This window comes from Cariama cristata, unplaced genomic scaffold (assembly GCF_000690535.1).
Source record: "Cariama cristata isolate BGI_N322 unplaced genomic scaffold, ASM69053v1 scaffold36419, whole genome shotgun sequence".
Lineage (NCBI taxonomy): Eukaryota > Metazoa > Chordata > Aves > Cariamiformes > Cariamidae > Cariama > Cariama cristata.
Window position 1 is genome coordinate 2,767 of NW_009635924.1, and position 22,072 is coordinate 24,838.

At 37.2% G+C, this 22,072-nt stretch overlaps 1 protein-coding gene across 1 annotated transcript in view; it reads left to right on the forward strand.

Moving 5' to 3' along the window:
* Positions 1 to 9,805: 9,805 nt before the first annotated feature.
* Positions 9,806 to 22,072, forward strand: part of LOC104167454 (transmembrane protein 110) — a gene marked incomplete at its 5' end in the record, with an annotated part of 15,089 nt that continues 2,822 nt past the window's right edge. Inside the window, 4 exons of the mRNA XM_009707708.1 lie at positions 9,806 to 9,854; positions 11,669 to 11,764; positions 15,443 to 15,564; positions 21,728 to 21,840. Of these exons, the coding sequence (XP_009706010.1) occupies positions 9,806 to 9,854; positions 11,669 to 11,764; positions 15,443 to 15,564; positions 21,728 to 21,840 (380 nt within the window). The remainder of the gene's footprint in view (positions 9,855 to 11,668; positions 11,765 to 15,442; positions 15,565 to 21,727; positions 21,841 to 22,072) is intronic.

The window sequence follows — 22,072 nt, forward strand, 5'->3', positions numbered from 1 at the left end:
TAAAATCACAAACAACTAGTCACAACTAACAACATATGTCACCTGTCTCTAATAATTTTTTTGAAGATGTTATGCTTGAAAGATTCTGGAATAATTGCTCTTAATTTCTTGGGTTGGAAAATACCAGCTACTGTGCAACTTCTTCCTTTCCTGTTTTGAGGCTGATGGTGTGACTAGCAGCATATGTTAGTTTATATGCATAGGGGTTTAATGCTTTCATTGCAAGGTAATTGTAATGTTAGAACTCCTTAGACTATTTCATCTTCTAAAATTAAACGGGGGGGTGGGGGGAAGAAGCCACCCTCCTCCATCTGATCTTAAAGACTTGAGCTTTCTTATGGCAGTATGTTTTTAGCCCTGGCATTAGGTTTTGGTGTTGTGAAGCTTTTATGAAACTTACACAGACGTTAAGAGGTATGAAGCTTTATCATTAAGAAGAATGCTCATGCATGTGGAAATTATTACATGTTTTCATCATGACTTCAGAAATTTAATTTATGCAGAGAATACTTAGTTGTTAGAAGTCTCCATAATTGGCCACTGACTCTCCTTTCATGATATTTGATCGTGTGTGAAGAGAATGTATGGAAGTAGGTTGTGTATTTTTTTGTTCTTTTTAAAGCAGTTGGTGTTATGTGAAATGTGTCTTACTTTCAATTCAATGCTTCGATACTTTCAGCAGCCTAGGAAGAATTAGTCTGGTAAGCAAAGCTATTCAGAATTTAAGTGGACTCTAAACATATAGTATACATCTACCTTTGGCCCCCTTGATTTAATATATTTGCTGTTTATCGTTTTCTACAAATGGAAACACAGTTTTCCTTTTACATTCTTTTTGAGTATATCTGAATTTATCTTTTGGGTTTGCTTTCTGCTTTTAAAACTGCTACAGTTACTGGCTTAATTAATATTTTAATGAATGATGAGTGAGTTCATAGCTGTGCTTTGGCAGTTCTGTCAGTTCCCAAGAGCTGGTTTAAAACAACCAGCTTGAATGGCTTAAAGTTCATTGGTATCTGTTGTCATACTAATAACGTTAGGAAAGCTTCATGTATTATTGAGTGATCTTGTGAATGCTGTAAGTGAAAATGGTGTTGTGAATCGTAAATTGCTGCTTAGTGCACGTTAATATGGATTGATTCTGTTTGTTTTGTACTAAATAATTCATGTTTCCCAAATGGTTCTTATTTTTAATAGAAAAAAAAAATACACTTGAACGCAGCAGACTGTATTTTTCCGCTCTCACTGTGGGTTTATGTATCGCATGGTAGGAATGGGCTGTCTGTTTCTCTAGCAACCCACTTTTTTTTTTCTTGGTAGTTTTGTAATAACACCTGGTTCAGAGTATAAAAGTGTTTGCAAGACGGCTCTGTATTAAACTTCTAAAGCCAATTTTACAGGCACTTTTAGTACTGGAGGCTTAGATTTGCTTTGCTTCAGCCCTCTCGTTGAGGAATCAATAGCATATGCTTCTGTCTCTGAAAGTGCTGGGAAACTGTGATTTATTATGACCTTTCAAATAGAGCACACCTTGACCAAACATTGGTACCTATGCTAAATGCAAAGATAACAAATGCCTGTCTCTAAGATCCAATCTTGTCTTACAACATTAATATTTTGATAAATATTTCCTAAGCTACTTGTGCTGTTTACCTTAGAGTTCTTAAAGTAGTTAGTTACAACCCTTTATTTTTAGTATTGCTATAGCTTTGGCATGTCTTTCAGGAAGTAAAGGGCTGAATATTTCTGTTCACGTAGTGCGTATTAAATGCATTTTCTGACTTCTGAAGTGCAGCCATCTCTGGGGAGATAGCAAATCGGTTGGCAATTGAGAGTGAGAACTTGTAATTGATTCTTTAGCTGATAAGTTTAGCCTGGAGAAGAGAAGGCTCCGGGGAGACCTTATTGCAGCCTCTCAGTACTTAAAGGGGACTTAGAAGAAACATGTGGGCAAACTTTTTAGCAGGGCCTGTTGCAATAGGACAAGGGGTAATGGTTTTAAATGAAAAGAGGGTAGATTTAGACTAGATATACGGAAAAAAATTTTTATAATGAGGGTAGTGGAACACTGGCACAGGTTGCCCAGAGAGGTGGTAGATGCCCCGTCCCTGGAAACATTCGAGGTCAGGTTGGACAGGGCGTTGAGCAACCTGATCGAGTTGAAGATGACCCTGCTCATTGCAGGGGGTTGGAACTAGACAGCCTTTAAAGGTCCCTTCCAACCCAAACTATTCTATGATTCTAAGTTAGTTTAGCTATTTTAAAAGTAATCTTTACCTTTTTTTTTTTTTAAAAAAAAGGGGGGGGGGGAGTGCTATAATGGCTGTTGACATGGTGTGTCTGGGCTGCATGCTGTACTAAGACATTTGTTTCCTTTATTGACAGCCAAGTTAATGCTTGTGTCAGAACTACACTATCACATGCTACCAGGATGCATGAGATCAACCTTGGTGAAATTGTCTTAGACTGAGTTGTATGCGACAGGTAATATGACTTATTTGTATGTCCTCCAGCCAATCTTCACAAGCTAAGCATTTGGATTTTTTTTTTAGCTTAAAATATGTACGTGTTAGGAATAAAAAGCTCACCAACCTAAGGTAATGCATTTGGCTGCCTTTCCTGAAGAAGCAACATAGTCTGTTTTATTCCAAAGCTCAGGTAGCATTTTTTTTTTTTTTCTGGTAATGATTTATCCTCTCCTCCCCTGTGCTGTGAAGGGAACCTTCACTTTGTGATGACTGTTCCCTTAGCTATCACAAAACCTTTGTAGCGACAAAATTTACAGACAGGCGCTTAGCTGGGTGTGGAAGCAGGTGGGAAGTGAATGTTTTTACAGAGGTAACTTCCACTGTTTTTTTTCTCCAGTTTTTATCCAGCAAGCACTGCTGCTCATTTGATATGCTGCCCATTGGATTATGTGAAATCCCTTGTTGGCACACCATTTTCAATCTTCTTATGTCACCTGTGTTGAGACAAAAGAACCATAGTCGTGAGAGCTGGGCTCGACTGATGCTCAGCACTAGCATATTCAACTTTGCAGTAAAACAAAGTCCCTTGTTCTCTGCTCTAACAAGGGTGCCAGTCAGACCCATTTAACTATCACAAAGCTTTTGATGCCTAAAAACTGTAGTTTATTCTAACTGCTGCCATTAGAATGAAGAAACTGGGGTAAGATCTGCAATTTTGCAGGTACCGCATGACTGTTCAGATACTGAATCATTAGTCTTATGATGTCCCTGAATAACTAACTGGCTGGGTCATTAAACTTTATTGTGTCCAACATTTCTGTGAAGTTTCTCTCTGGGTGACCATCTTTAATGGATGAGTTTTTAATTACACATGTATGTATCTCTACAGAACCATTGAGGCCAAGGACAATGAAATTAAGAAAAGAGGTTGAGGACTTGCATGGCCAATACTGTTTTCTGTCTTACAGAAGCTTTAAAAATCCTTTTTGCAGGGGAGTAAAGCTAGTGAGCTTACGCACTTCTTATAGTCTGTCAGTCTTTAACATGGATTAGAACAAAATTTTCCTTTGAGTGAGTTATTCCATAACTTTTTTCATCATGAAGAAAAACCATGGTTCCTGCTATCTTTCTCCAATAGACCTATGTCACTGGATGTAGCTGGAAATCAGTTGCTATAGTCTGGTATAATTTGTGCTGTAGTATAATTGGTGTCCAAGAGTGCTGACAAGTCTAGGTTGTTAAGTAAAAATATAATGAAGAATTTTGGGTTTCTTATGTAGCGAAATAAGCAGCAGACTTTCAGGGTATCTTGTAATTGAGCATCTCAGTTGTAGTTAATGGGGCATAGGAAGAGAAGGAAGAATTGCAGTAGGGCAAAAATTGAGTTACTAAGAGCATAATGCATTTTCTTTTTTGTCTGGAGAAACGAGCAGCAAGACAGAAACACTTCTTCTTTTGGTCTTTTTTGCAATCCCATTTATTTTCTCTCTTTAAAAGAAACACACCTCAGACCCTACCATGTTCCTTTTTTTTTTTTTTAAACTATGAATATAGGAAGATGCCAAACTCATAAGTGTCACAAAAGCATTTGGCAATCAAGTGGTATGTGGCTTATACACTTGTATACCTATTTGTAAGGCACCATTTTAGCCCATTCTCATTAGGCATGTTGTTTCTTGTAAAGCTATTTTAAGAAAGAAAAATTCTATTTTGGAGAAGTCTGTAATTTCTTATTCCCTCTTTGCTACCAAGAAAATAATGGGGAGGATAAAGTAAAACTGCAAGACAAGCCTCTTAAAAGCTTTGCTTAATGGGAAAGGGAGGTAAGTTCAAATGTGTGATAAAGATCACGGGTAACATAAAATTCACTGACAGTAGTCATTCCATGGTGGTGTGAATTTTCAGGAATTATTAGTGTGCATGTACATATTCATAACAGACACCTGTTCCGCTGCTGTGAGAAAAGCATTGATATTAGCAAGCAGAACAACATTTTTTACAATCTTCCTGAATAGAACTTTAAATAATTGAAATCTGACCTCTATATGTCATTGATTTTGCAAGGCTTTTACAAGGTTAGAATTTGCAAGATCACATTTATGATGCGTATGTTCTCCTTATAATCAAATGTTCTGAAAATAGTTCTGTTGTCTGAGAGTAGCCATCTGAAATTCTGCATCAGATTCCGAGTTGTGTGCTAATGCTTTGTTTAACTCTTCAGCCGTTACTCCATACATAGTTAGTAAAACAGTGTTCTACTGGAAACTTCGATACGTGTCTTGAATGTTGGAAATTACATCAATTAATGTCAAAGTAACCCTTCAAATCACAATAGTCTTGCGCTATGCGGGCTGTGTTGGAGGATCTATCTTGTTGCAACATGTTATTCAGGAAGCCTAGCAAAGCCAGCCTGCTGGAGGAGACTTAGCGCTCTCATGATATAACACGGTATGGAAGCTCAAACTGCAGCAGATTTCTCACGGTTAAATTCTGTGCATACATATATATGTGTGCGTGTGTGTGGTTTTTAGTTAGCCATACTTTGGTCCTTTGGCAATGCGCTCAAATCTTAGAACTTTTAAGCATCATATCACAGAAAGATGATTTTTAGATTTACAGACCAATTTTTGTTGGAAGGGACCCCAAGTATCACCTGCTCCCACCTCTTCCTCAGAGCAGGGCTAGCCTATGTTCCCTTGCTTGGAGCATCGTCAAGGTGAATTTTCAAGGTCTGTGAGACTGAAGTCACTGCACGCTCTCTGGGTAATTTGTTGCAGAGTTTAATTGCTCTCACTGGAAATTTCTTACTTCTATTGTACTGGAATTTCCCTGGCTGCAACTTGCGGCTGTTTCCTTGTGCCTATTGCCTGTGCACCTGTGAGAAGGGTCTGATTCTGTCCTTGCCGAAACTGCCCACGCGCTAACCTTTCCTCCTGTTGGTTTTATTCTGTTTGGCTAGCTCAGCTGTCACTTTGCTGAGGTCTGATGACAGAAATGTGTAGGAGGTTTATGAAACGAAACATTTTGTCACATGCTTTGTCTTTGACCTGTTCTTGAAAAAGTTGTGAGAAGCACTGGAAATACAGGTGAAATTCCCAATTCTCTCCTCAGAAGAGCAGTGTTATTGTAGTACAGCTGCAGAGGACGTCAAACTTGTTGAATATTCTTTTTTTTTTTTTTAATTTCAAATTAATGAGCTAGATAAATCTTCTTAGATCTTTACTGGGATCAGAAAGATTCTTATTGTGAACTGCCAGAACGTGTGTCTTAAGAAATGGGATAGTACGTGATATGTAGAAACATTTCAAACGTTTTGAGTTGGGCCAGTTTTGTGCTGCTACAAGAGCGGCCATCTGGGCACTTGGGAGTTCTTAAATGTGAGTTGAAGTTACTTCACATCAGGCAAATACTTCCTGTGGGACTTTCTGAGGAGGTGAAGGAGGGAGAGGAGGAAAGGCTGAATTCCAAGTAGAGATTCAAGTGTTGCTTTTCATATTGGCACTTTGGAGAGATTTTACCTTGTTTCTTGTCTCTGTTCTTATATATGGCCTTTATTCTTCCCTGTGAGTCTTCAGTTTTCTGGAATACTGATTGCAGAACTCCTGTGTTAAAGTAACAGTTAGAAACCCTTCCACAGTACTCTGGCATTAATTATTCCTAGAATTTCAATGAAACGGGAAGACAATTTAAGGAACTTGAATTTTGCATTAGAGATACTCTGCCTTATATGTTTATCTATTATCTGTCCATCTGGCAGCTCACATGCTTGTTGGCAGAAGTGCTTTTATTTCCTTTCCTGAAAAATTCTGGCATTGAATGAATAAACAAGCAACACTTCTTTCTTCATTTATAATTCAGCATGAAATTCTGAACATTATTAGTTAATATTAAATATGGTGAATTCTTGCTAGTGCGAGTATAACGCTCAGAATTGAAGCATATGGAGTGGTACCACCTCCTCACAGTGAGAAGTTGGCAGATTGAGATCCATCTGTCAGCTGACACACGCACCAGTGCACGTCTCTGAGTTTACGCTGAGACAATGCAGATTGCCAAGAGAAGCTGTGAGTGGGGCTGAGAGCATTTACAATCAGGACGTATTTTGGGGGAGGGAAAGTGGAAGAATTGCTTTCCCCTCACCAATTCAATAGATGCTTAAAACATTTACAGAATCGTTATTTGAAAAAAATGTGATGGCTTTTGGTTAAAAAATTAATTTCTTAATAGCAAACGTGCTATGGACCCTGAGCTTACCAGTATGGTTATCTATAGCCTGTTGGTTTTTTTGCTCCATCTACTTACAGGGCAGGGCCCAGCTGTTTACAGCCATACAGAAAACACACTCTCTTGCTGGGGGAGAAGTTTAATAGCTCTCAACTTGAACCACTCTGATGTGGTAGTATATTGTGCTGGGTAGGCAGTGTAACCCAGATCTGCATCAGGGGTATGTAGGAAAATACCTGGCAATATCTGTGTATGTCAAAAGTACCTGATGTTCACAGACACAGAGCTGTGAGAAACTAGGCTGAGAAAACAGCCCTCTTTTATATGGATCTACTGGGCTTTGAAGTGTACAGGTACATATTCATTGGGTAGCAACTCCTAAAGCATTTAAACAGATCGTCTCATTTAATTTCTGCGGGACAGAAGTTTGTGGTGTGATCAGCAATTTAATACATTTCCGAAAGACATCTGTAGAGGCTTTCAAAGTTAACGTTCCTGTTTAATGTTAACTCAAATGAAATGTTATGTTTTCAGAACTGGCCAGAGAAACATGGACCTTCTGACATCTTTTTCTCGGTATGGGTAAAATTTGAAATGGTGTTAGTTGAATTGGTTTTGAGTATCTTCTTCCAAAATTATTTTTCTGTGAATACTTGAGAGAAAGAAATGAATCCACAGGCTTATACAACTTCTTCGTAGTAATAATAGACAAAAGCCTAAGCCTGGAATTCCCCCCCGAGAAGTATGCAAATCTTACCAGTTTAATTTCCATTTTGTCTGCAGAAAAGCATCTTGCACAAACTCCACAGTAGGTTGAAACTTCCATTTCTTGCGTTTGTTTTGAGATTCTTTGTGACTTCCCTTTGTGTGGAAAAGGAACACCAATTAAAGTAATCCATAGTGTGACTGGGGAGGACTTATCATAAACAGCAAATGGTTAACTTAGCTGGGTATTGCTTATTTTTAACAGAAGTTTTATATTTATGGCATGCTATTCACAGAGAAAACTGCTGGCAAATGTTGCTATTACAACTTTATCGTTGGTGTAGATGTACGATCTTTTCCTGTTGTCACTTTTAAAATTCTAATCGTTGTCTTATATGGAGGTGAAACACAGTTGCTCTCTCTGCTGCCAGAAGCAATGACAGTAAAATGGCAAGTTGTTAGCTTGGTGCTCCCTGCAAATGCCCCTCCACCTTTTTATTTATTTATTTAAAGGCATTTGGGTAATTATATTAATGCTGTATTGTACGAGGATGGTTAGCTTTGGGGAAAATTGCCTTACGTTTGAAAAAGTTGTGACAGGTTCATAAACCAAAATGTATTTTAAAGGCTTGTAAGCTAGGTAAGCATAACTTACATACAGCATCCTATTTGAAAATTAATTTAATCACTAATATCTGGAGAAGCAGGTTAAAATGCCTATTGATGTTTTGCCTGACCTACGCCCGCTATGGTTTGTGCCTTTTAAGACAGAATCTCTACAAGTTGAAGGGGAGGAAGGCAATTGAGGCTTAAAATTTCATTTCTTTTTGTTAAGAGATAATTTCTGAAATAAGAGCCTAAATAATTATTTTTCAAGACTTATGTTGAAGGGACTCATGAGTGACACGGAACCGTGGACAGAATAAGGAAGTAAAGCCCATAAATAAAACCCATCCTTAGTAGAAAGGTTTTCCGTTACCCTGTTATCTTTGGTCTGTCTTCAGGATATATAAGGAATTAGTATCTTGTAGCTATAATGGAAAATAAATCTATGTTGCAGCATTAGGCCAGATCTGGCAGAGGCAAGACTGCCCCAGGTCCAACCTGTGGCAGGGCTGAGCCTGTGTTTCCAGTAGGGAAAAAGGTTTTCTTGCCCAGGAAGAGTTAGAAATGGAATTTCCTAAGAAGATAAGACAAAGTGCAGCTCAGACAGTACAAGTGTATGGACCAGCCACTGTGTATGTATGAGCGACTGTTTTTATCCCCTTATCCCTGTGTCTTCCCACACTTGTTCCACCATGACTCAACTAGATCCGTCCCTTTCCCTGCCTTTGGTTCCTCACCCTAAACAACCCGTAGTAAGTCTTGTGCAATCCCAAAGCCCTCTTCCCTTGCATCCCACACCTGTCCCATACCCTGATGCGCTGACCACCTCCCTCCCAAAGGTACTCTGGAGCTGGCTCCCCAGGATGGGTGTCACCCCAGGTTGGTGGGGCTGAGGCTGTCCTGGGACAGCCATCCCTTTTTCTAAGTCTGTGATTTGTGTTCCCCCATCTGCCTTTGCGCTTCTGCTCCTCTGGGCTTGTGGGGATGGACCTGGGATGGGCTGATGGCTCCTGGGAGTAGCCGGGCAGGGCTACTGTGATTCGGGTTCCTCCTCTTTTGTGGGTGTGCAGAGGAGCTTTCTGTCAGATACCCGAACAATTTGCTTTATAAACTGTATCAAGATTGAAATAGTCAAATTTATCTATTTTTTTTGCCTTTTTAAAGTTGTCATTAATTTTAATACTGGAATTTTTTTTGAGTTTTTAATATGTTAACATATATCAGCCTTCTTTTTGTCAAGGTGTTCTCTGACTGAAAAAATCTGTCCTGCTTTCCTTTTGTAATTCGGTTTGCCCACAAAAGTCTTATTTGTCATCCATAAAATAAATATGCTTTGTCAGGTGATATATTTGTCCTGTTATAAATTCACTTGATTTATTTCTGATATTATAGATTGCCACTTATATTGCGAGAATACTTTCCAATTTGACTTTTGGTCTCCAGTGAGCAAAAGAAACAGCTTTTTCTAATACATACTTTCCTATCGGAAATTAAATTTTCTGGATGGGCAGTCATAAAAGCTAAGGCCAATGAAATGGTGGTTGGTAATATATTATTTTTTCATGTGAGGTATATTGGCAGTAAGACGATGGATCTGTAGGAACTGGAAGGTGGCAGAAGGGAGCCAGTTTCTTTAAAAATGTATCCTTAGAGACTGACAAAGTAAAATGCAGTTGTGTAAGATCTAATTTATCAAAGAATGTAACGTTTCAGCAAGATGATTTGCTTTCACTTTTCTATATTTTTGTCGCTTTGGGAGTTGCTGATTGTCTTCAAAATTTTTATTTTTTTTTTTTTCTTAGTAAAACGCTTCAGAGAACCAAAGCATGAAAGACGTCCCTGGAGGATATGGTATGTTTCTGCATGCTTTATTCTTAAATTTTTTCTTGTGTGTTTTAAAAATTGAAGGGATGATTATTTGTATATGATGATTTAAAAAAAAAAAAAGTGATGACACAAAATTGGTGACTGACAGGAACAAAAAAAGTTACCAAAATACATGCGTCAACAAAAAGTTATTTTCTGTGTGTTGCCCTGCTTGTTCTTTCTTACTAAACACTTCCAGGAGCCTCTACAAAGATGTGCGTTTAGACATAAAGGTTCAAGTTGTGCTTCCTCCTGAAGATGGAAACTTACAGTTGCCCTAAGATGCATCTGAACATCTACAAACTTACATAAGCTTACAAGAAGCTTTCAGCTGGGCTTAAACAGAATTCCATGTTCTGTAGCTATCCTACTACATATAAGATAGAAAACTATATGGTAAAAGATCCAAATACATAAACCATAAAATAATAAAAGGTATAAGAAGTATATTTGTTTTTAATACTTTTTTAAAGTTGTTGGATTGTAGCAATGCCAACATAACCTGTAGTAGTTTTGAGACTGATGTAAATGTTAAACTATCATTCCAGTTGTTGGAGACTTCAGTGGTTTAAATTCATCTCGTACAATGCTACTTTTCAAAACTAATCCTGACCTTTATTTTATTGAAAAAATAAATACAAAATCTTTGTGTACTACAGTCACCCTCAGCCTGAAATTCTGAGAAGCACAGTGATAGCCTTTAATTTTTAAGCAAAGAATCTTATTCTGGAACTTGAGTATTGTTATTTATAGTATGATGTACTGATTAGATAAGTAACTCAATGGCTTCCTGTCTCATCTCCAGCACTCTGCTTTCTAAGTTGTGCAATGAATGCAAGAGAATAAAGTTTAAGACAAAGTTATAGATGGGAGATGAATTCAGGTATAAAATGTTGTTTGGATCTGTTGGGGCCTTTGGATCTTTTTAGACATGGAAACAGCAGGCAAAATGGCTATTGGTCTGTATAAAGAACACACTCTTGCCTACAGAACACTTTTGACACAACTCCTGTGTTTAACATTTAATAAAATATTCACTGGATGTTTTGGGGTTTGTGCAAAGGATGATGATAAAAGAATGGTAAGGGCTGGAGTCAATACTGAAACAGTACCTAAGTGGTTTTTTTTCTATTTTCCCTGTAAGTAGCTAACTATTTTTTCACCAACTCTGTCATCTACTTTGGAGATAATGCTTTCAAGGCTGTAATTCTTTTGCAGTGTGGTCTAAGCTGATGTACTACAGATAAAAATTCAGTGAGACCACTTCATACTTTCAGGTGAAAAATATGTTGACTTTTTAGCAAAATACTATAGGTAAAGGACTCATTAGCCAGCTATTAAGTTGTTCACCAAAAAGCACATGATAAGGATTTTATTTTTCTGTGCCATAAAGTTGCTAAAAACGCATAAACATAGAAGAACTGAAATACCTAGCGAGGCTGGGATACTAATTGTTTACAGGAGGTTATTAAGGATTTAGCTAGGTTTAGTGAGGATTAGCTCTTGGATAATGGATATGATACCAAGAGGATATCCCTAGACTTTAAATTTACAGTGGTAAGGTTTCAAGTTAGTATGCTTTGGTTTGTTAGCAATATTAAAGAAAAAAAAAAGTGGCAGAATTTAAAATGGAACATTGTTAAATAAGCTAAGTACTATGACACTTTATCATTCTGGTGTTCTCATTTGAAGAAAAAATTAATAATTGAGATATGAATTTTAATTAAAATAAATTTGCAATGTCTGACTGTATTGTAAACAGTTTTGTGTGTCTTAAAAACTGTTTTTACTCTATACAGGTTTTTAGATACTTCCAAGCAAGCCATAGGGATGTTGTTCATCCACTTTGCAAATGTCTATTTATCAGACCTTACAGAAGAAGACCCTTGTTCACTGTGAGTGTTTAATTTCAGAGTAATTGGTCTTTATGGAAGTTCTGCAGTTGAGTTTGGTGTACATGGATGATAATGCAAGATAGAGCTGAGAAACCAATTCTCATGATAAAAATCAATCACTTTCAAAAACCTGTGGTTTAAGCTTAGTTAATCAAGGATCAGAGTTCTGCTCTTTTAGTTCATGGCTGGCACGACCCGGGAAAGCTTTTTCTGGGCTGTATGTAGATATTTTAGACTGAGGGTAAAGTCTTACTCCTTCTCCCTCTCCAGTTAATGAATGAGGACTTAGGATGCATGGTGTAGTATGAGGCTATCTACTGAGGGAGGTGGAAGGGACCAAAGGAAATTAATATAAAATTGTGTACACTGACCTCCATCTGCACTGTTCACTGCAGCAAGGCTTTAATGTGAAGTCAGGTTGCTTTCAGGGATATTTAGCAAAAATCATTCATGCTTGTATTTTCTTCTAAAACCTACATTAGCTACTGCAGTATTATTTTCATTTTGTTAAAAGCAGGAAATCTTGCTTGGTACCCAGGCAGTTAGTATAAAAAATTAATTTTGCAATGTCACGCTTGGAGCAGTGTGACTAAGTAGATAAGCATTTCACTATAGTATATTAAACCTGAAGATTTTATGACTAAGACCCCATCAGGGTCTTTACAGGAGCTCCTGAAGCAAATGGTAATTATTTGGGTTTGTTCTTGATAGAGTTTATGCTCAAAGAAGCTTACACATTCCTGGTAATAGAAGCTGTGAAATTACTTTTAAAAGCCTAGTAATTTGCCCTTTAAAACCAATCCAGTTCCTTGAATGAATGGCATCTGCTCAGTTGTCCTTTGGTAAACAAAGGAGCTACACAGCTCAAGGAATATGCTTGTATTGCTTCACAAGCCTGTTTTATTTCCCTTATTCTTCCTTGGTTTCTTTTGTGTTCCTACGTGATATAAATGTGCAAGTAAAACACTGCTGTTGTCTTCCCACCACAAAGCATTTCGGTAGGGAAAATGCATTTATGTTACCACACTAACTGTAAAGTTTAAGTTATAATTATGACATTTTCAATAAAACCAGGCATCATTGTAGGATTTTCCTTGCTTATTGATTTAAGAATTTCCTGATAAATTTAAAAACTGGCAGGTGTAAATTGCTTTCATTCCATTTTTATATGTTAAAATATATAATCAAGTAAGCTAACCAAAGCATGTCTAAAATTGTCAGTGTTTAAACGTAAAGCTCAATGGTTTATTACAGTATTTTAAAATTAAAAATAACTTTGTGCTGTGTACTGAGTTTTCAGAATAAAAGGCTTACTAAGACTTGAGTTCTCTCTTACATGTTTTAATATAGTCTATGTAACTTTATTTTCAAATACAACTTTTCATGTAAGTGTAACATGACACAAAACAAGTAAGAGGGTGAGGTAAAGAACTGTTATTCACTGTTCTCAGGATAACAAAAATTACAATGTAGAGCTGTGTAACTTCTCAGACAAAGGTGCAGGTCCTTCTTAGCAGAAAAAAATAGCATGTAGTATTAACCAAAGCCACTTTTCCCTTCTTGGGAAAAATGTATCTAAGTGTGCAAGTGGGTCAAAATTAGTGAGTAAAAGCAATTTCTGTCTGTGACTTTAATAATAATAATTTTACTCAGCAAATTCAAACACGGATAGTTTTCTGTTCTTTCCTGTTTTGTAGTTTATGGGCTATTTTCAGAACAAAACCAGAGAATGTAGCTTTAGAAACATAGTGGTTCAAAACTTGGAAAGAACTACAATTGGAAGTTGCAGTTTGTTAGTTTGGGAATGTAGTGCTGTAATTCAAGCAGGTGTGTGATAATATCAAAGCTGATGAAACATCTGTTAAAACACCGCGACAGATGGGTTGTTGTTTGAAGAATTCTAAATAGAAAAAGCAAGCAGCACTATTCTGTAGTGCAGGGTACTCAGCTGGTTGTATGCGGTATGCCGGGACATTTGTATGAACCCCAGCCTTTTACTGCTCAACTCTCAGCCAAATCCATTTATCTGATAGTGGCAGCAACTTGTTGTTTGTGCTAGTGCACCGGTTAACATGTGAGCAGGGCTGATGCAGTGCATCACAGAATGACCATGTTGCCTACGTGTAGTGAGCCTGCTGTGCTTGGGAATATCAGGCATACTTGACCCGCGCTGTGAGCCATAATTTGATGTGAAATAGGTGTTGGCACATCTCTTTTCCCTGCTCCTGATGGCTACCTTCCTGCTATAGACTTACAGCAGCCCCTTGTGGCCTTAAAATGACTTGTGTAGACTTGCAATTGCCGAGTTTCCTCTGCCAAGCACTAAACTTTGATTACAATGTTTGTCTAATATTAAGTTCATTAAAACTCTGAGTTGACACACAACTGTTAGAAAAAAGCTTTTTTAGAAAGTTTATGGGTAGATCTTGGCTGAAGCAAGGTATATCCGCTTCATTTTTTTTATTTGAACTGCTCTTGAATGGGGTTTTGAGGATCAGAACAGCTCCTCCTTTACTGTTTTGAATGCACATATTCTGTCTTTGTTTTTCACTTTCTGATACAACTTTGTCCACATGAGTTTGTCTTCACAGCCAGCAGAAGCCCACAGGTCTCTGATTCGCTATTCTTATCCCTGCAGATAAGTCCCTTATAGATAAGTCTAGAGTTTACCTTAAGTATTTGGAATTACCAAATAAGAATCTTTGTAACAGAGATTTACTATGTGTCTTATAGCTGGCCCTTTCTCAGCTACTGTTTTGTTCAGCTAAAGTCGGTGATAGTAAATAAACCAAACTGACTTACAAGATGCTCTGAATTTCAGCTGCGCCATTTATGAACCTAAGAATTAATTTGAAACCCATAGTAATCTCTAGTTTCTTGAAGCATAGGTGAGATCCCAGAAGCTCATCATGAAACAATGAAATTATTAGTGCAGCAGTTGTGTGTTCATTTGAAGGGTGGTTTGTTTTGGGTTTTTTTGTGGTGTTTTGTTTTGTCCTTTCTGGAAAGGCTTGTTCCTGATTATTTCAAGTGTTTATTGGACAAGAACTGAAGTGTAAGAAAGTAAATTACTTTTCTTCCTAATACTAAGTTGAAATTTGGCCTAGACAGTGGCTGTACCTTCTACGCATGGTATTCCACTGCACATTGCTCCTTGTTGAGGCTGGGAGGGGCCTTCCTTCAGCAAGAAAAACTGTCTAGTTGTGGTGTCTTTCCCCTTCAGAATTAAAGAGTTTTGGGTTAGGTTTTTTACCTTCAAATTCCTTGAGGTGTCTTTAAGATAACTTCTCTTTTTGTTCCTTTTCCTTTTATTCCTTTGGTTTTATTGAAATATAGGTTTTCCATGCAGAAGGAACTGAGCAATGGTAAAAAGGAAATCTGGTTTTAATTTAAAGGAATAAAATGAATATTGGAGTTTATGTGCACATGCACACCAGAGTTCATGAAAATAGAAGTTGGAGCTTAACTCTAAGAACAGAAACAAAATATTGAGACTCTTCTAAAACTATTTAAATTTTTGGCTGACTATGTAATTACAGGAGTGGATAAATTATTATTCTCAATACACTGGCTTCTCAACATATATACAGACCTTTTATCAATCATGGTGTTAAAATACACTGAACTTGTAGAAAACAGACCCTTGCTCCTTGTTTTCTTTTACATTTTTCCTTTTAGGTACCTTATCAACTTCTTGTTAGATGCCACATTAGGAATGCTGTTAATCTACATTGGTATACGTGCAGTCAGCAGCATTGTGGAGTGGCAGCAGTGGGAGTCCCTTCGCTTTGGTGAATATGGTAAATGTTTCTGTTCTTGCACTGAAATTATTTTCAAGATAGAATCTCAAAATATTTCAGCTAGTGGTTTTAACGCATCTTAAAATCATTATAGAATAATAACAGTGGTCATTTTAATATTTCACTTGTCACAAGGGTTCTTTTAAGTTCTGTATCTTGGCACACACCTACTGTGTTAGAAAGCTCAACAAGTCTCTAAGCATTTAATGAGTTTGGAACAACTGCTTGAATATTTATTTTTTTAGGAGTGATTGGACAAATTACGATATTGGCTAATCTCATGGAAAAAATAACAGTATGATAAATTTACTCTGAAAGACTTCGAAGTAAATGATAGCTGGAAGGTCATTTCCTATTAAAGCTTTCACTGAACCACATGCCATTGTCTGAAGATACAGGCTAAGAGTTCTGCCTACCCTCTTTAAACAACTACATACCTTCCATGAAGAGAATGGCAAGATGGCCTGTGCTTGTCCTCAAGTAGTGATGACTGGAACTCCTGCATGTAGGGCTTGTATTGTTGATGAAAAGTGCATGTGTCTTTCGTACAGGCTAAAGGATAGGCTAGTGAAATCACTTTCATGTGAAATTGTGCGTTTTGTCTTCCATTATGTTAGCCACAGAAGTCTACTGATGTGCAGAAACTGTGTATTTGCAGTTGCAGTTGAGTATCATACATAGTCAACATCAACACCTAATTCTGTTCAACCTGGTTTTTTTCAAATTGCTTAGTCTGGCTTGTTGGGAATGGAAGTTCTGAATAGATGCTAAAAATTACATTTGAAGCTCCTTGAGATAGGAATGGGAAGAGAGGTTGCCTTATAAGAGAGCTATGGCTCTTCATCAGAGAGAAAAACAACCAAAAAATCTATGGTTTGAGGGGAAAAAAAAGCTAAAATAATGTTTGCCTAACAAAGTAAAAGCTTTCACAGCAGTTTCATAATTATTATTGGTAGGTCTTTTGGTTTTGTATGTTTCTTTGTTTTAATGATCCTAAGTGGCTGACAGAGTTAAGAATAAATAAATAAAGGCCTTTGCAAGTTAAAGTACTTTAAAAGCTTGGGAAGTTTGCAATTAAATCAAATAGCATTAATTGCTATTTGCGTTAATGTCAGGGGTTTGAAATAGAGATGATAATAAGCATCTATCTTAGGAGGAAATAACTGCATATACCATTAGGGCATTTTTTGTTAGATTTATGTAGATATAGTGTGTATCTTTTAGGGTACAGCTTATGACCATTTAAGCTGTTTAAATTGGCACTGCCACAATCCTGGTTATCTGCTTTTTTCCCACATGCCACAGTCCAATATTTCCGCTCTTTTCCTTGGACTGCTGCGCGTCTGACTTTTCAGGGAACTGATTCAGAGAGCTAAACCATCAGAAAATTCACCATATGCAGAAAAGTAAATAGTTTCTCCAGATCAGTCCCCAGACTTGGATCTCCAAGGGATTAGGTGAGCACCAATGCCCAGGGAAGGGAAAAGGGCAAGGAGAGAGCTGAGACATTGCTGAGCTACACCTTCTGACTGAGCTTTGAGACCTTTTGACCAAAGTCCCACTTTCTGATTGTTGATTTGGCTTGAAGCCATCTAAAGATATTTGAACAGCTTTAAGCCCGTATAAAGTTGGTTTTCCATTCAGAGCACAAAAAACTTGGTGTATCTGTTACAAATATAAGTAGGTACTTGTAATCATGTCAAATACTAGAATTTATTTCTTCTTAAGAGCATTCTGTTTTTTCTTGTGTAATCTGTTCTCCTCTCCCATTTTAATGTCCTTTTAACAATGAGCGGTCTGTGTGGATGGGAAGATGTGGGGAGTATATTCACTCTCCTGAAATTTGTGTCTCTTACTGACTTCCAAAATGAACCTGGTTTTATTTTAGTTAGTTATGAGGCATCTGTGACTGCAGTAAGCAAGCTCTTAAAATCAACAAATTAACTTCAAACGTGCTGTGGAGGTGGTCTGCGGCTGATCCATTATTGTCATTTTGAGTTAGGAGATCTGAAATGCCTAAATTTGTTTGTCAAGTATTTCATCTTTGTGTGTGTGCATAAACAATGTTCGAAATTATATATGTCCTCTTTACTTAGTTGTCCTTTCCAATGTTAGATCATTTTATTAGTGACTAACTTTCTTTTCTGTGTCTTCATTAATGTGCTGTCCTGACCTTAGTGTGGCTTTTTTTTTAATCAAACTATCTTAAGAACTATTAAAAAGCATACTGTAAATCTGTGCTTCCATTGATCATGTGGGAGAGGTTTCTGGTATACAGAGAACTAAATAGCAGATGGAAAGTTATTAGTAATGGCTGTGCAGTAAGGTTAGACCCTATGTAAGAAACCTATCTAAAAAGGACAAGTTGCATTGGATTGTTTGCTGCCCTCTTCTGTTAAGTACTACTGTTGTTTCTGAAATGAAAACCTTCAAATCACCATTTTATTTAGAATTTTTTTTACTTTGGCCTCCAGAAAACTCATGTCTTATTTTCCATAAGATTATTTCAAATAATTAAGTAGGGCAGAAGAGGGGACTAAAATGCAGTCCTGTGGGGTCACAAATGTGTTTAGACTTAGTATTTTGAAGTTAAATATGGATGTTTAGCATACATGGGTGGTGAGATGCCTGCTCATTGAAAGGTATCAGAAACTTGTGGTATTTAACCTGAAGTAGTAAAGACAAGTCTGCAGCTTGGAGATCAGTGCTATTTCAGTTTGTTTGCAAGTGTGGGGAAAAAAAAAAAACAAGAGGCTGCCCCCACCCCACCCCCCAAAAAAAAACCAAAACAAGTCTCTTGTGATTGAGCGATGTTGTTTGTGTTTCTGGAGCCTAAATAATCATTTGTCTCAAGTTAATTCTCACTGTGAGCTCATTTCCCTTCTTAGCTCTATTACTTGATCCCTGGTGATTCATTACTTGAAGCTGTCACAAAAATAGCAGTGTCCTGCTGGTTTTAAAAGCCCCTTCTTTATATGGAGGATAGTTTTTAAGCATAAATGCCTCAAGGAAAGAATGGATACCAAAATATCAGCATTCATAAATGGTTGCTGTTTGCAGAGGAAAACAGCACTGCACACTGATTTGTGAACAAAGTAGCATGACGCTCCCTCAAGGGCTTTTTTTTATGTCAGAATTTTTAAGTTTGTTAGATTTGTCTTCATATTTCCAGTTTTGTATTTTCAGATTCATTACATCAGCAGCTGGATTTTAATAGAAGTGCAGAATCAGTTAATATATTTGAATAAATAAAGAGGAGAAAAGCAGTCATGATCTGTACTGAAAAGAATGTTCCCAGCGTTCTCCTTCCTTTCTTGACTTAGGCTACTTTAGCTGCTGCGAGTAGAAAACAGGTGACTAAATCCCTCTTGGTCACAATGAACTCTATTGGCAACTAAATCGTGCTGTGGTCTCTTTGCTTGTCTTTGCTTCTCAGATGGCAAAGCTTAGAAATTGTATTTAATGCATCTTTTCCCTCTAGCTCTTTGTTTGCAACTTGCTGAGCAACTTCATTATAGCAATATAGGGCTATAATCCAGATAGCACTTACTTTAAAACTTTTTAAAATTTATTTTTGAGTACTTCTGTGAGTTGGCATTTTCTTAAGAAAATTTCTCAGGATTTGAAGAACAGAGGAAAGTTACAAGATAGAGGAATCACAGGTATTTTGTTCAAAAGCTGTCTATAAACATGCTTCTAGAAAGTGGATGATGAAAGTAGTATACCAAAAAATGATTCTACATTTGGCACTGCTGAGGATTCAAAATTTTTCAGTTTCACACTTAATGCACTTTTCTTGCAGTAGCAAGATTTCTACTGATTTGCTAGTTTATTCTAGACGTGTAATATATACATGACAGGTATAAAATCAGAATTCAAGAGAGACTGTCAGAGACTATAGAAATTAAATTAGAGGTTTATGGCTTCACCATTAACTTCAAAGTTCTAATTTGAGTTTGTGTGCTGAATCTTTGAATGTACAAATGTCCCAAATATTCTTGGGAACACTTCCTGGATGTGGTGATGTTACTAACGTCTACATTTTCTCTTGAATGCCATAGTTTGTAAAATCGTAAAAAAAACTTGGTTGGAAAGGGTCTCCAGAGATCATATAATCCAACCTCTTGCTCTAAGCAGGGTTAACTTCAAAGCTAAAGCGGGTTGTTCAGGGTGTGATCCAGTCCAGTGTTTAATTTATCCATGGTTTGAGATTTAAGAACCTCTCTGAACAACGTACTCCAGTACTTAACCACTCTCATTGTGAAAACTTTTTTCTTTTATGTCAGAATTGTAAGTCCACCCATCCAGTCTATGTCTCCCCAACTTTTCTACAAGGATGCTATTGGGACGCTATCAAAAGACTTGGTAAAGTCAAAGTAGACGGCATCCCTGTTCTCCCGCGGGAGAGGGAGAGCTGAGAGATAATTTTGTAGATGTAGTAGAGCACACAAAAATCCTCAAGTAGAATTCAGTATACACAACTTCTAATTTCAGTCATGTACCAAAAAAAAACCCCCAAAAAACCAGCGCCCCTCCCCGCAATAACATCATGGAACAAAACGGGCATTGATGATAATGCACAACATTCTTAATACACAGTTTCACAATTTTTGGACATAAAAAATCTCATCTGACTGAATTGGAATGGGTGCAAAATTGCTATAGCTGTCTTTGCTTTTAGGAATTAAATACAGATTGGAAAAGAACTTAGAATAAACTGGTAAAGTTTCAATGGTAAGTCTGTAGGTAAAGCGAGATTATTTTTTTTTTCACATTTGCTAGTTAACAAAGAAAACTAGAGAATGCCAGTAAAAACATGGAGTATAGAAATTAATTGCTAAAATTTAATTCTCAAATTTAATTCAGGCCTTGTATCCTCAGAAGAATCACGGTTGCTTAACTTTGAATTACCGGTGTTTCCCTTTTCAAATTTTCTAACTTTTTTTTACAACAGAAGACATAAACTGCAGTCTATAATTGTAAAACTTGAGCATTTTAACCATTTTCCTCTTGGACTATTGAGTGTTGATCACTAGCTCTTACTGTAAAACTTGTCTGGGAAGATTTCTTTATTTTGGACTCCAGTCTGATTTATCAGTTTATCATCATAGCATTTAGGCAGCAAACAGTAAGTATGAAGACTCTTACCAAGTATTAATACTGAATGCCTTTCAGAAATGTTCCAGAAAAGGAAGTAACAATTATCCATTATGCATTACAAATACATAAAGGCATCTGAATTTCCATTGCCCATTATTCATCCCCAGGCTGAAAGTTTTAAGCTGTCTTTGAAGATGTTGCAGAAGACTATCGTGAAGACTAAAGAGCTACCACCTGCCTCCAAAGCTTCCTTTTGGTTTCCAGTGAAGTGCTGCTTTAAGCTCACTTGCAAAGCTTGTTAGGCGTACCGATCCTCTTTTTCACTTTTTTTTTCCTCCTCCCCCCCGCCTTGCTTTTATAGAGTATAATAGTCTACAGAAGTTTTCATGTTCAAATATTTGTGGTCTTCATTCTGTCCTGGCAGATAACTTAATGCACTCAGGTTTTCATTCAGCCACAATGGGGTGCAGCAGAATTTCAAGCCCTTTCAGATGGAAACTAAAATGTGATCTTAATTTTTTGTTCAATTAAATTTTTCATAGCACCTCTTGCACCTGTTGCTTTAATTGTGATTGGTTAGTTATGGTAACTAACTTTGTAGAGGGGAAAAATATGTTTAAGGTAGCCAAGGAAGAATGGCAGAAATCATCACGTTTCTACTTAGACTGAAGGGAAATATGTTTTTCCCCAGTTATGTTTCCCTGAAGTTTTCCCTATTAAGAAACTTAATACTTCATGACAGAGGGTCAAAAAATAACAATTTGATGAGAAACAAATGTAATGCAACTATATCTGTCTTGCTTTCATCAGATTGTGTAGAACAGTGAGTGTATAACCAGGTACGGCTGAATCAGATAAAGTCCTGTTATATTCAGTTTCTAACTGATACTTTTGAAAGTTGGGGTGAGGCTGAAGGAGGGGAAGGAGCAGCACTAAAAAAATCGGAGAAGGCACTTAAAGAGGATATAGCTGCCCTGCCTCTTCTAATACTACTTTTCTAAAATGTTTACTGTGAAGTAAAATCAACCCTATGCATGTATTGAACCTTTCTTCTTTCTTGCAGGTGACCCACTGCAGTGCAGTGCTTGGGTAGGCCAATGTACTCTGTACATAATGATTATGACATTTGAGAAAACCATCATCATTATAGTGCTTCTTATACCTCAGTGGAAAGAGGTTTGTATTTTTACAGCATTTTGTAGACAAATGAATTTCAGGTGGAAGCTGTAAAGCAATAGACTTCTAACAGTGTTTATTGGTTTGGCTCAAGCATCATAACTGTCTACAGTCAATACCATTTCACTTTGTGGTAGTGGTATGTTCTTTTACCTTGATTAGGACACTCCTAATTAGGCTTTCTGGCACCCATTGCCAGGGATATCCTGACATATTGGGCGGGGGGGGGGTT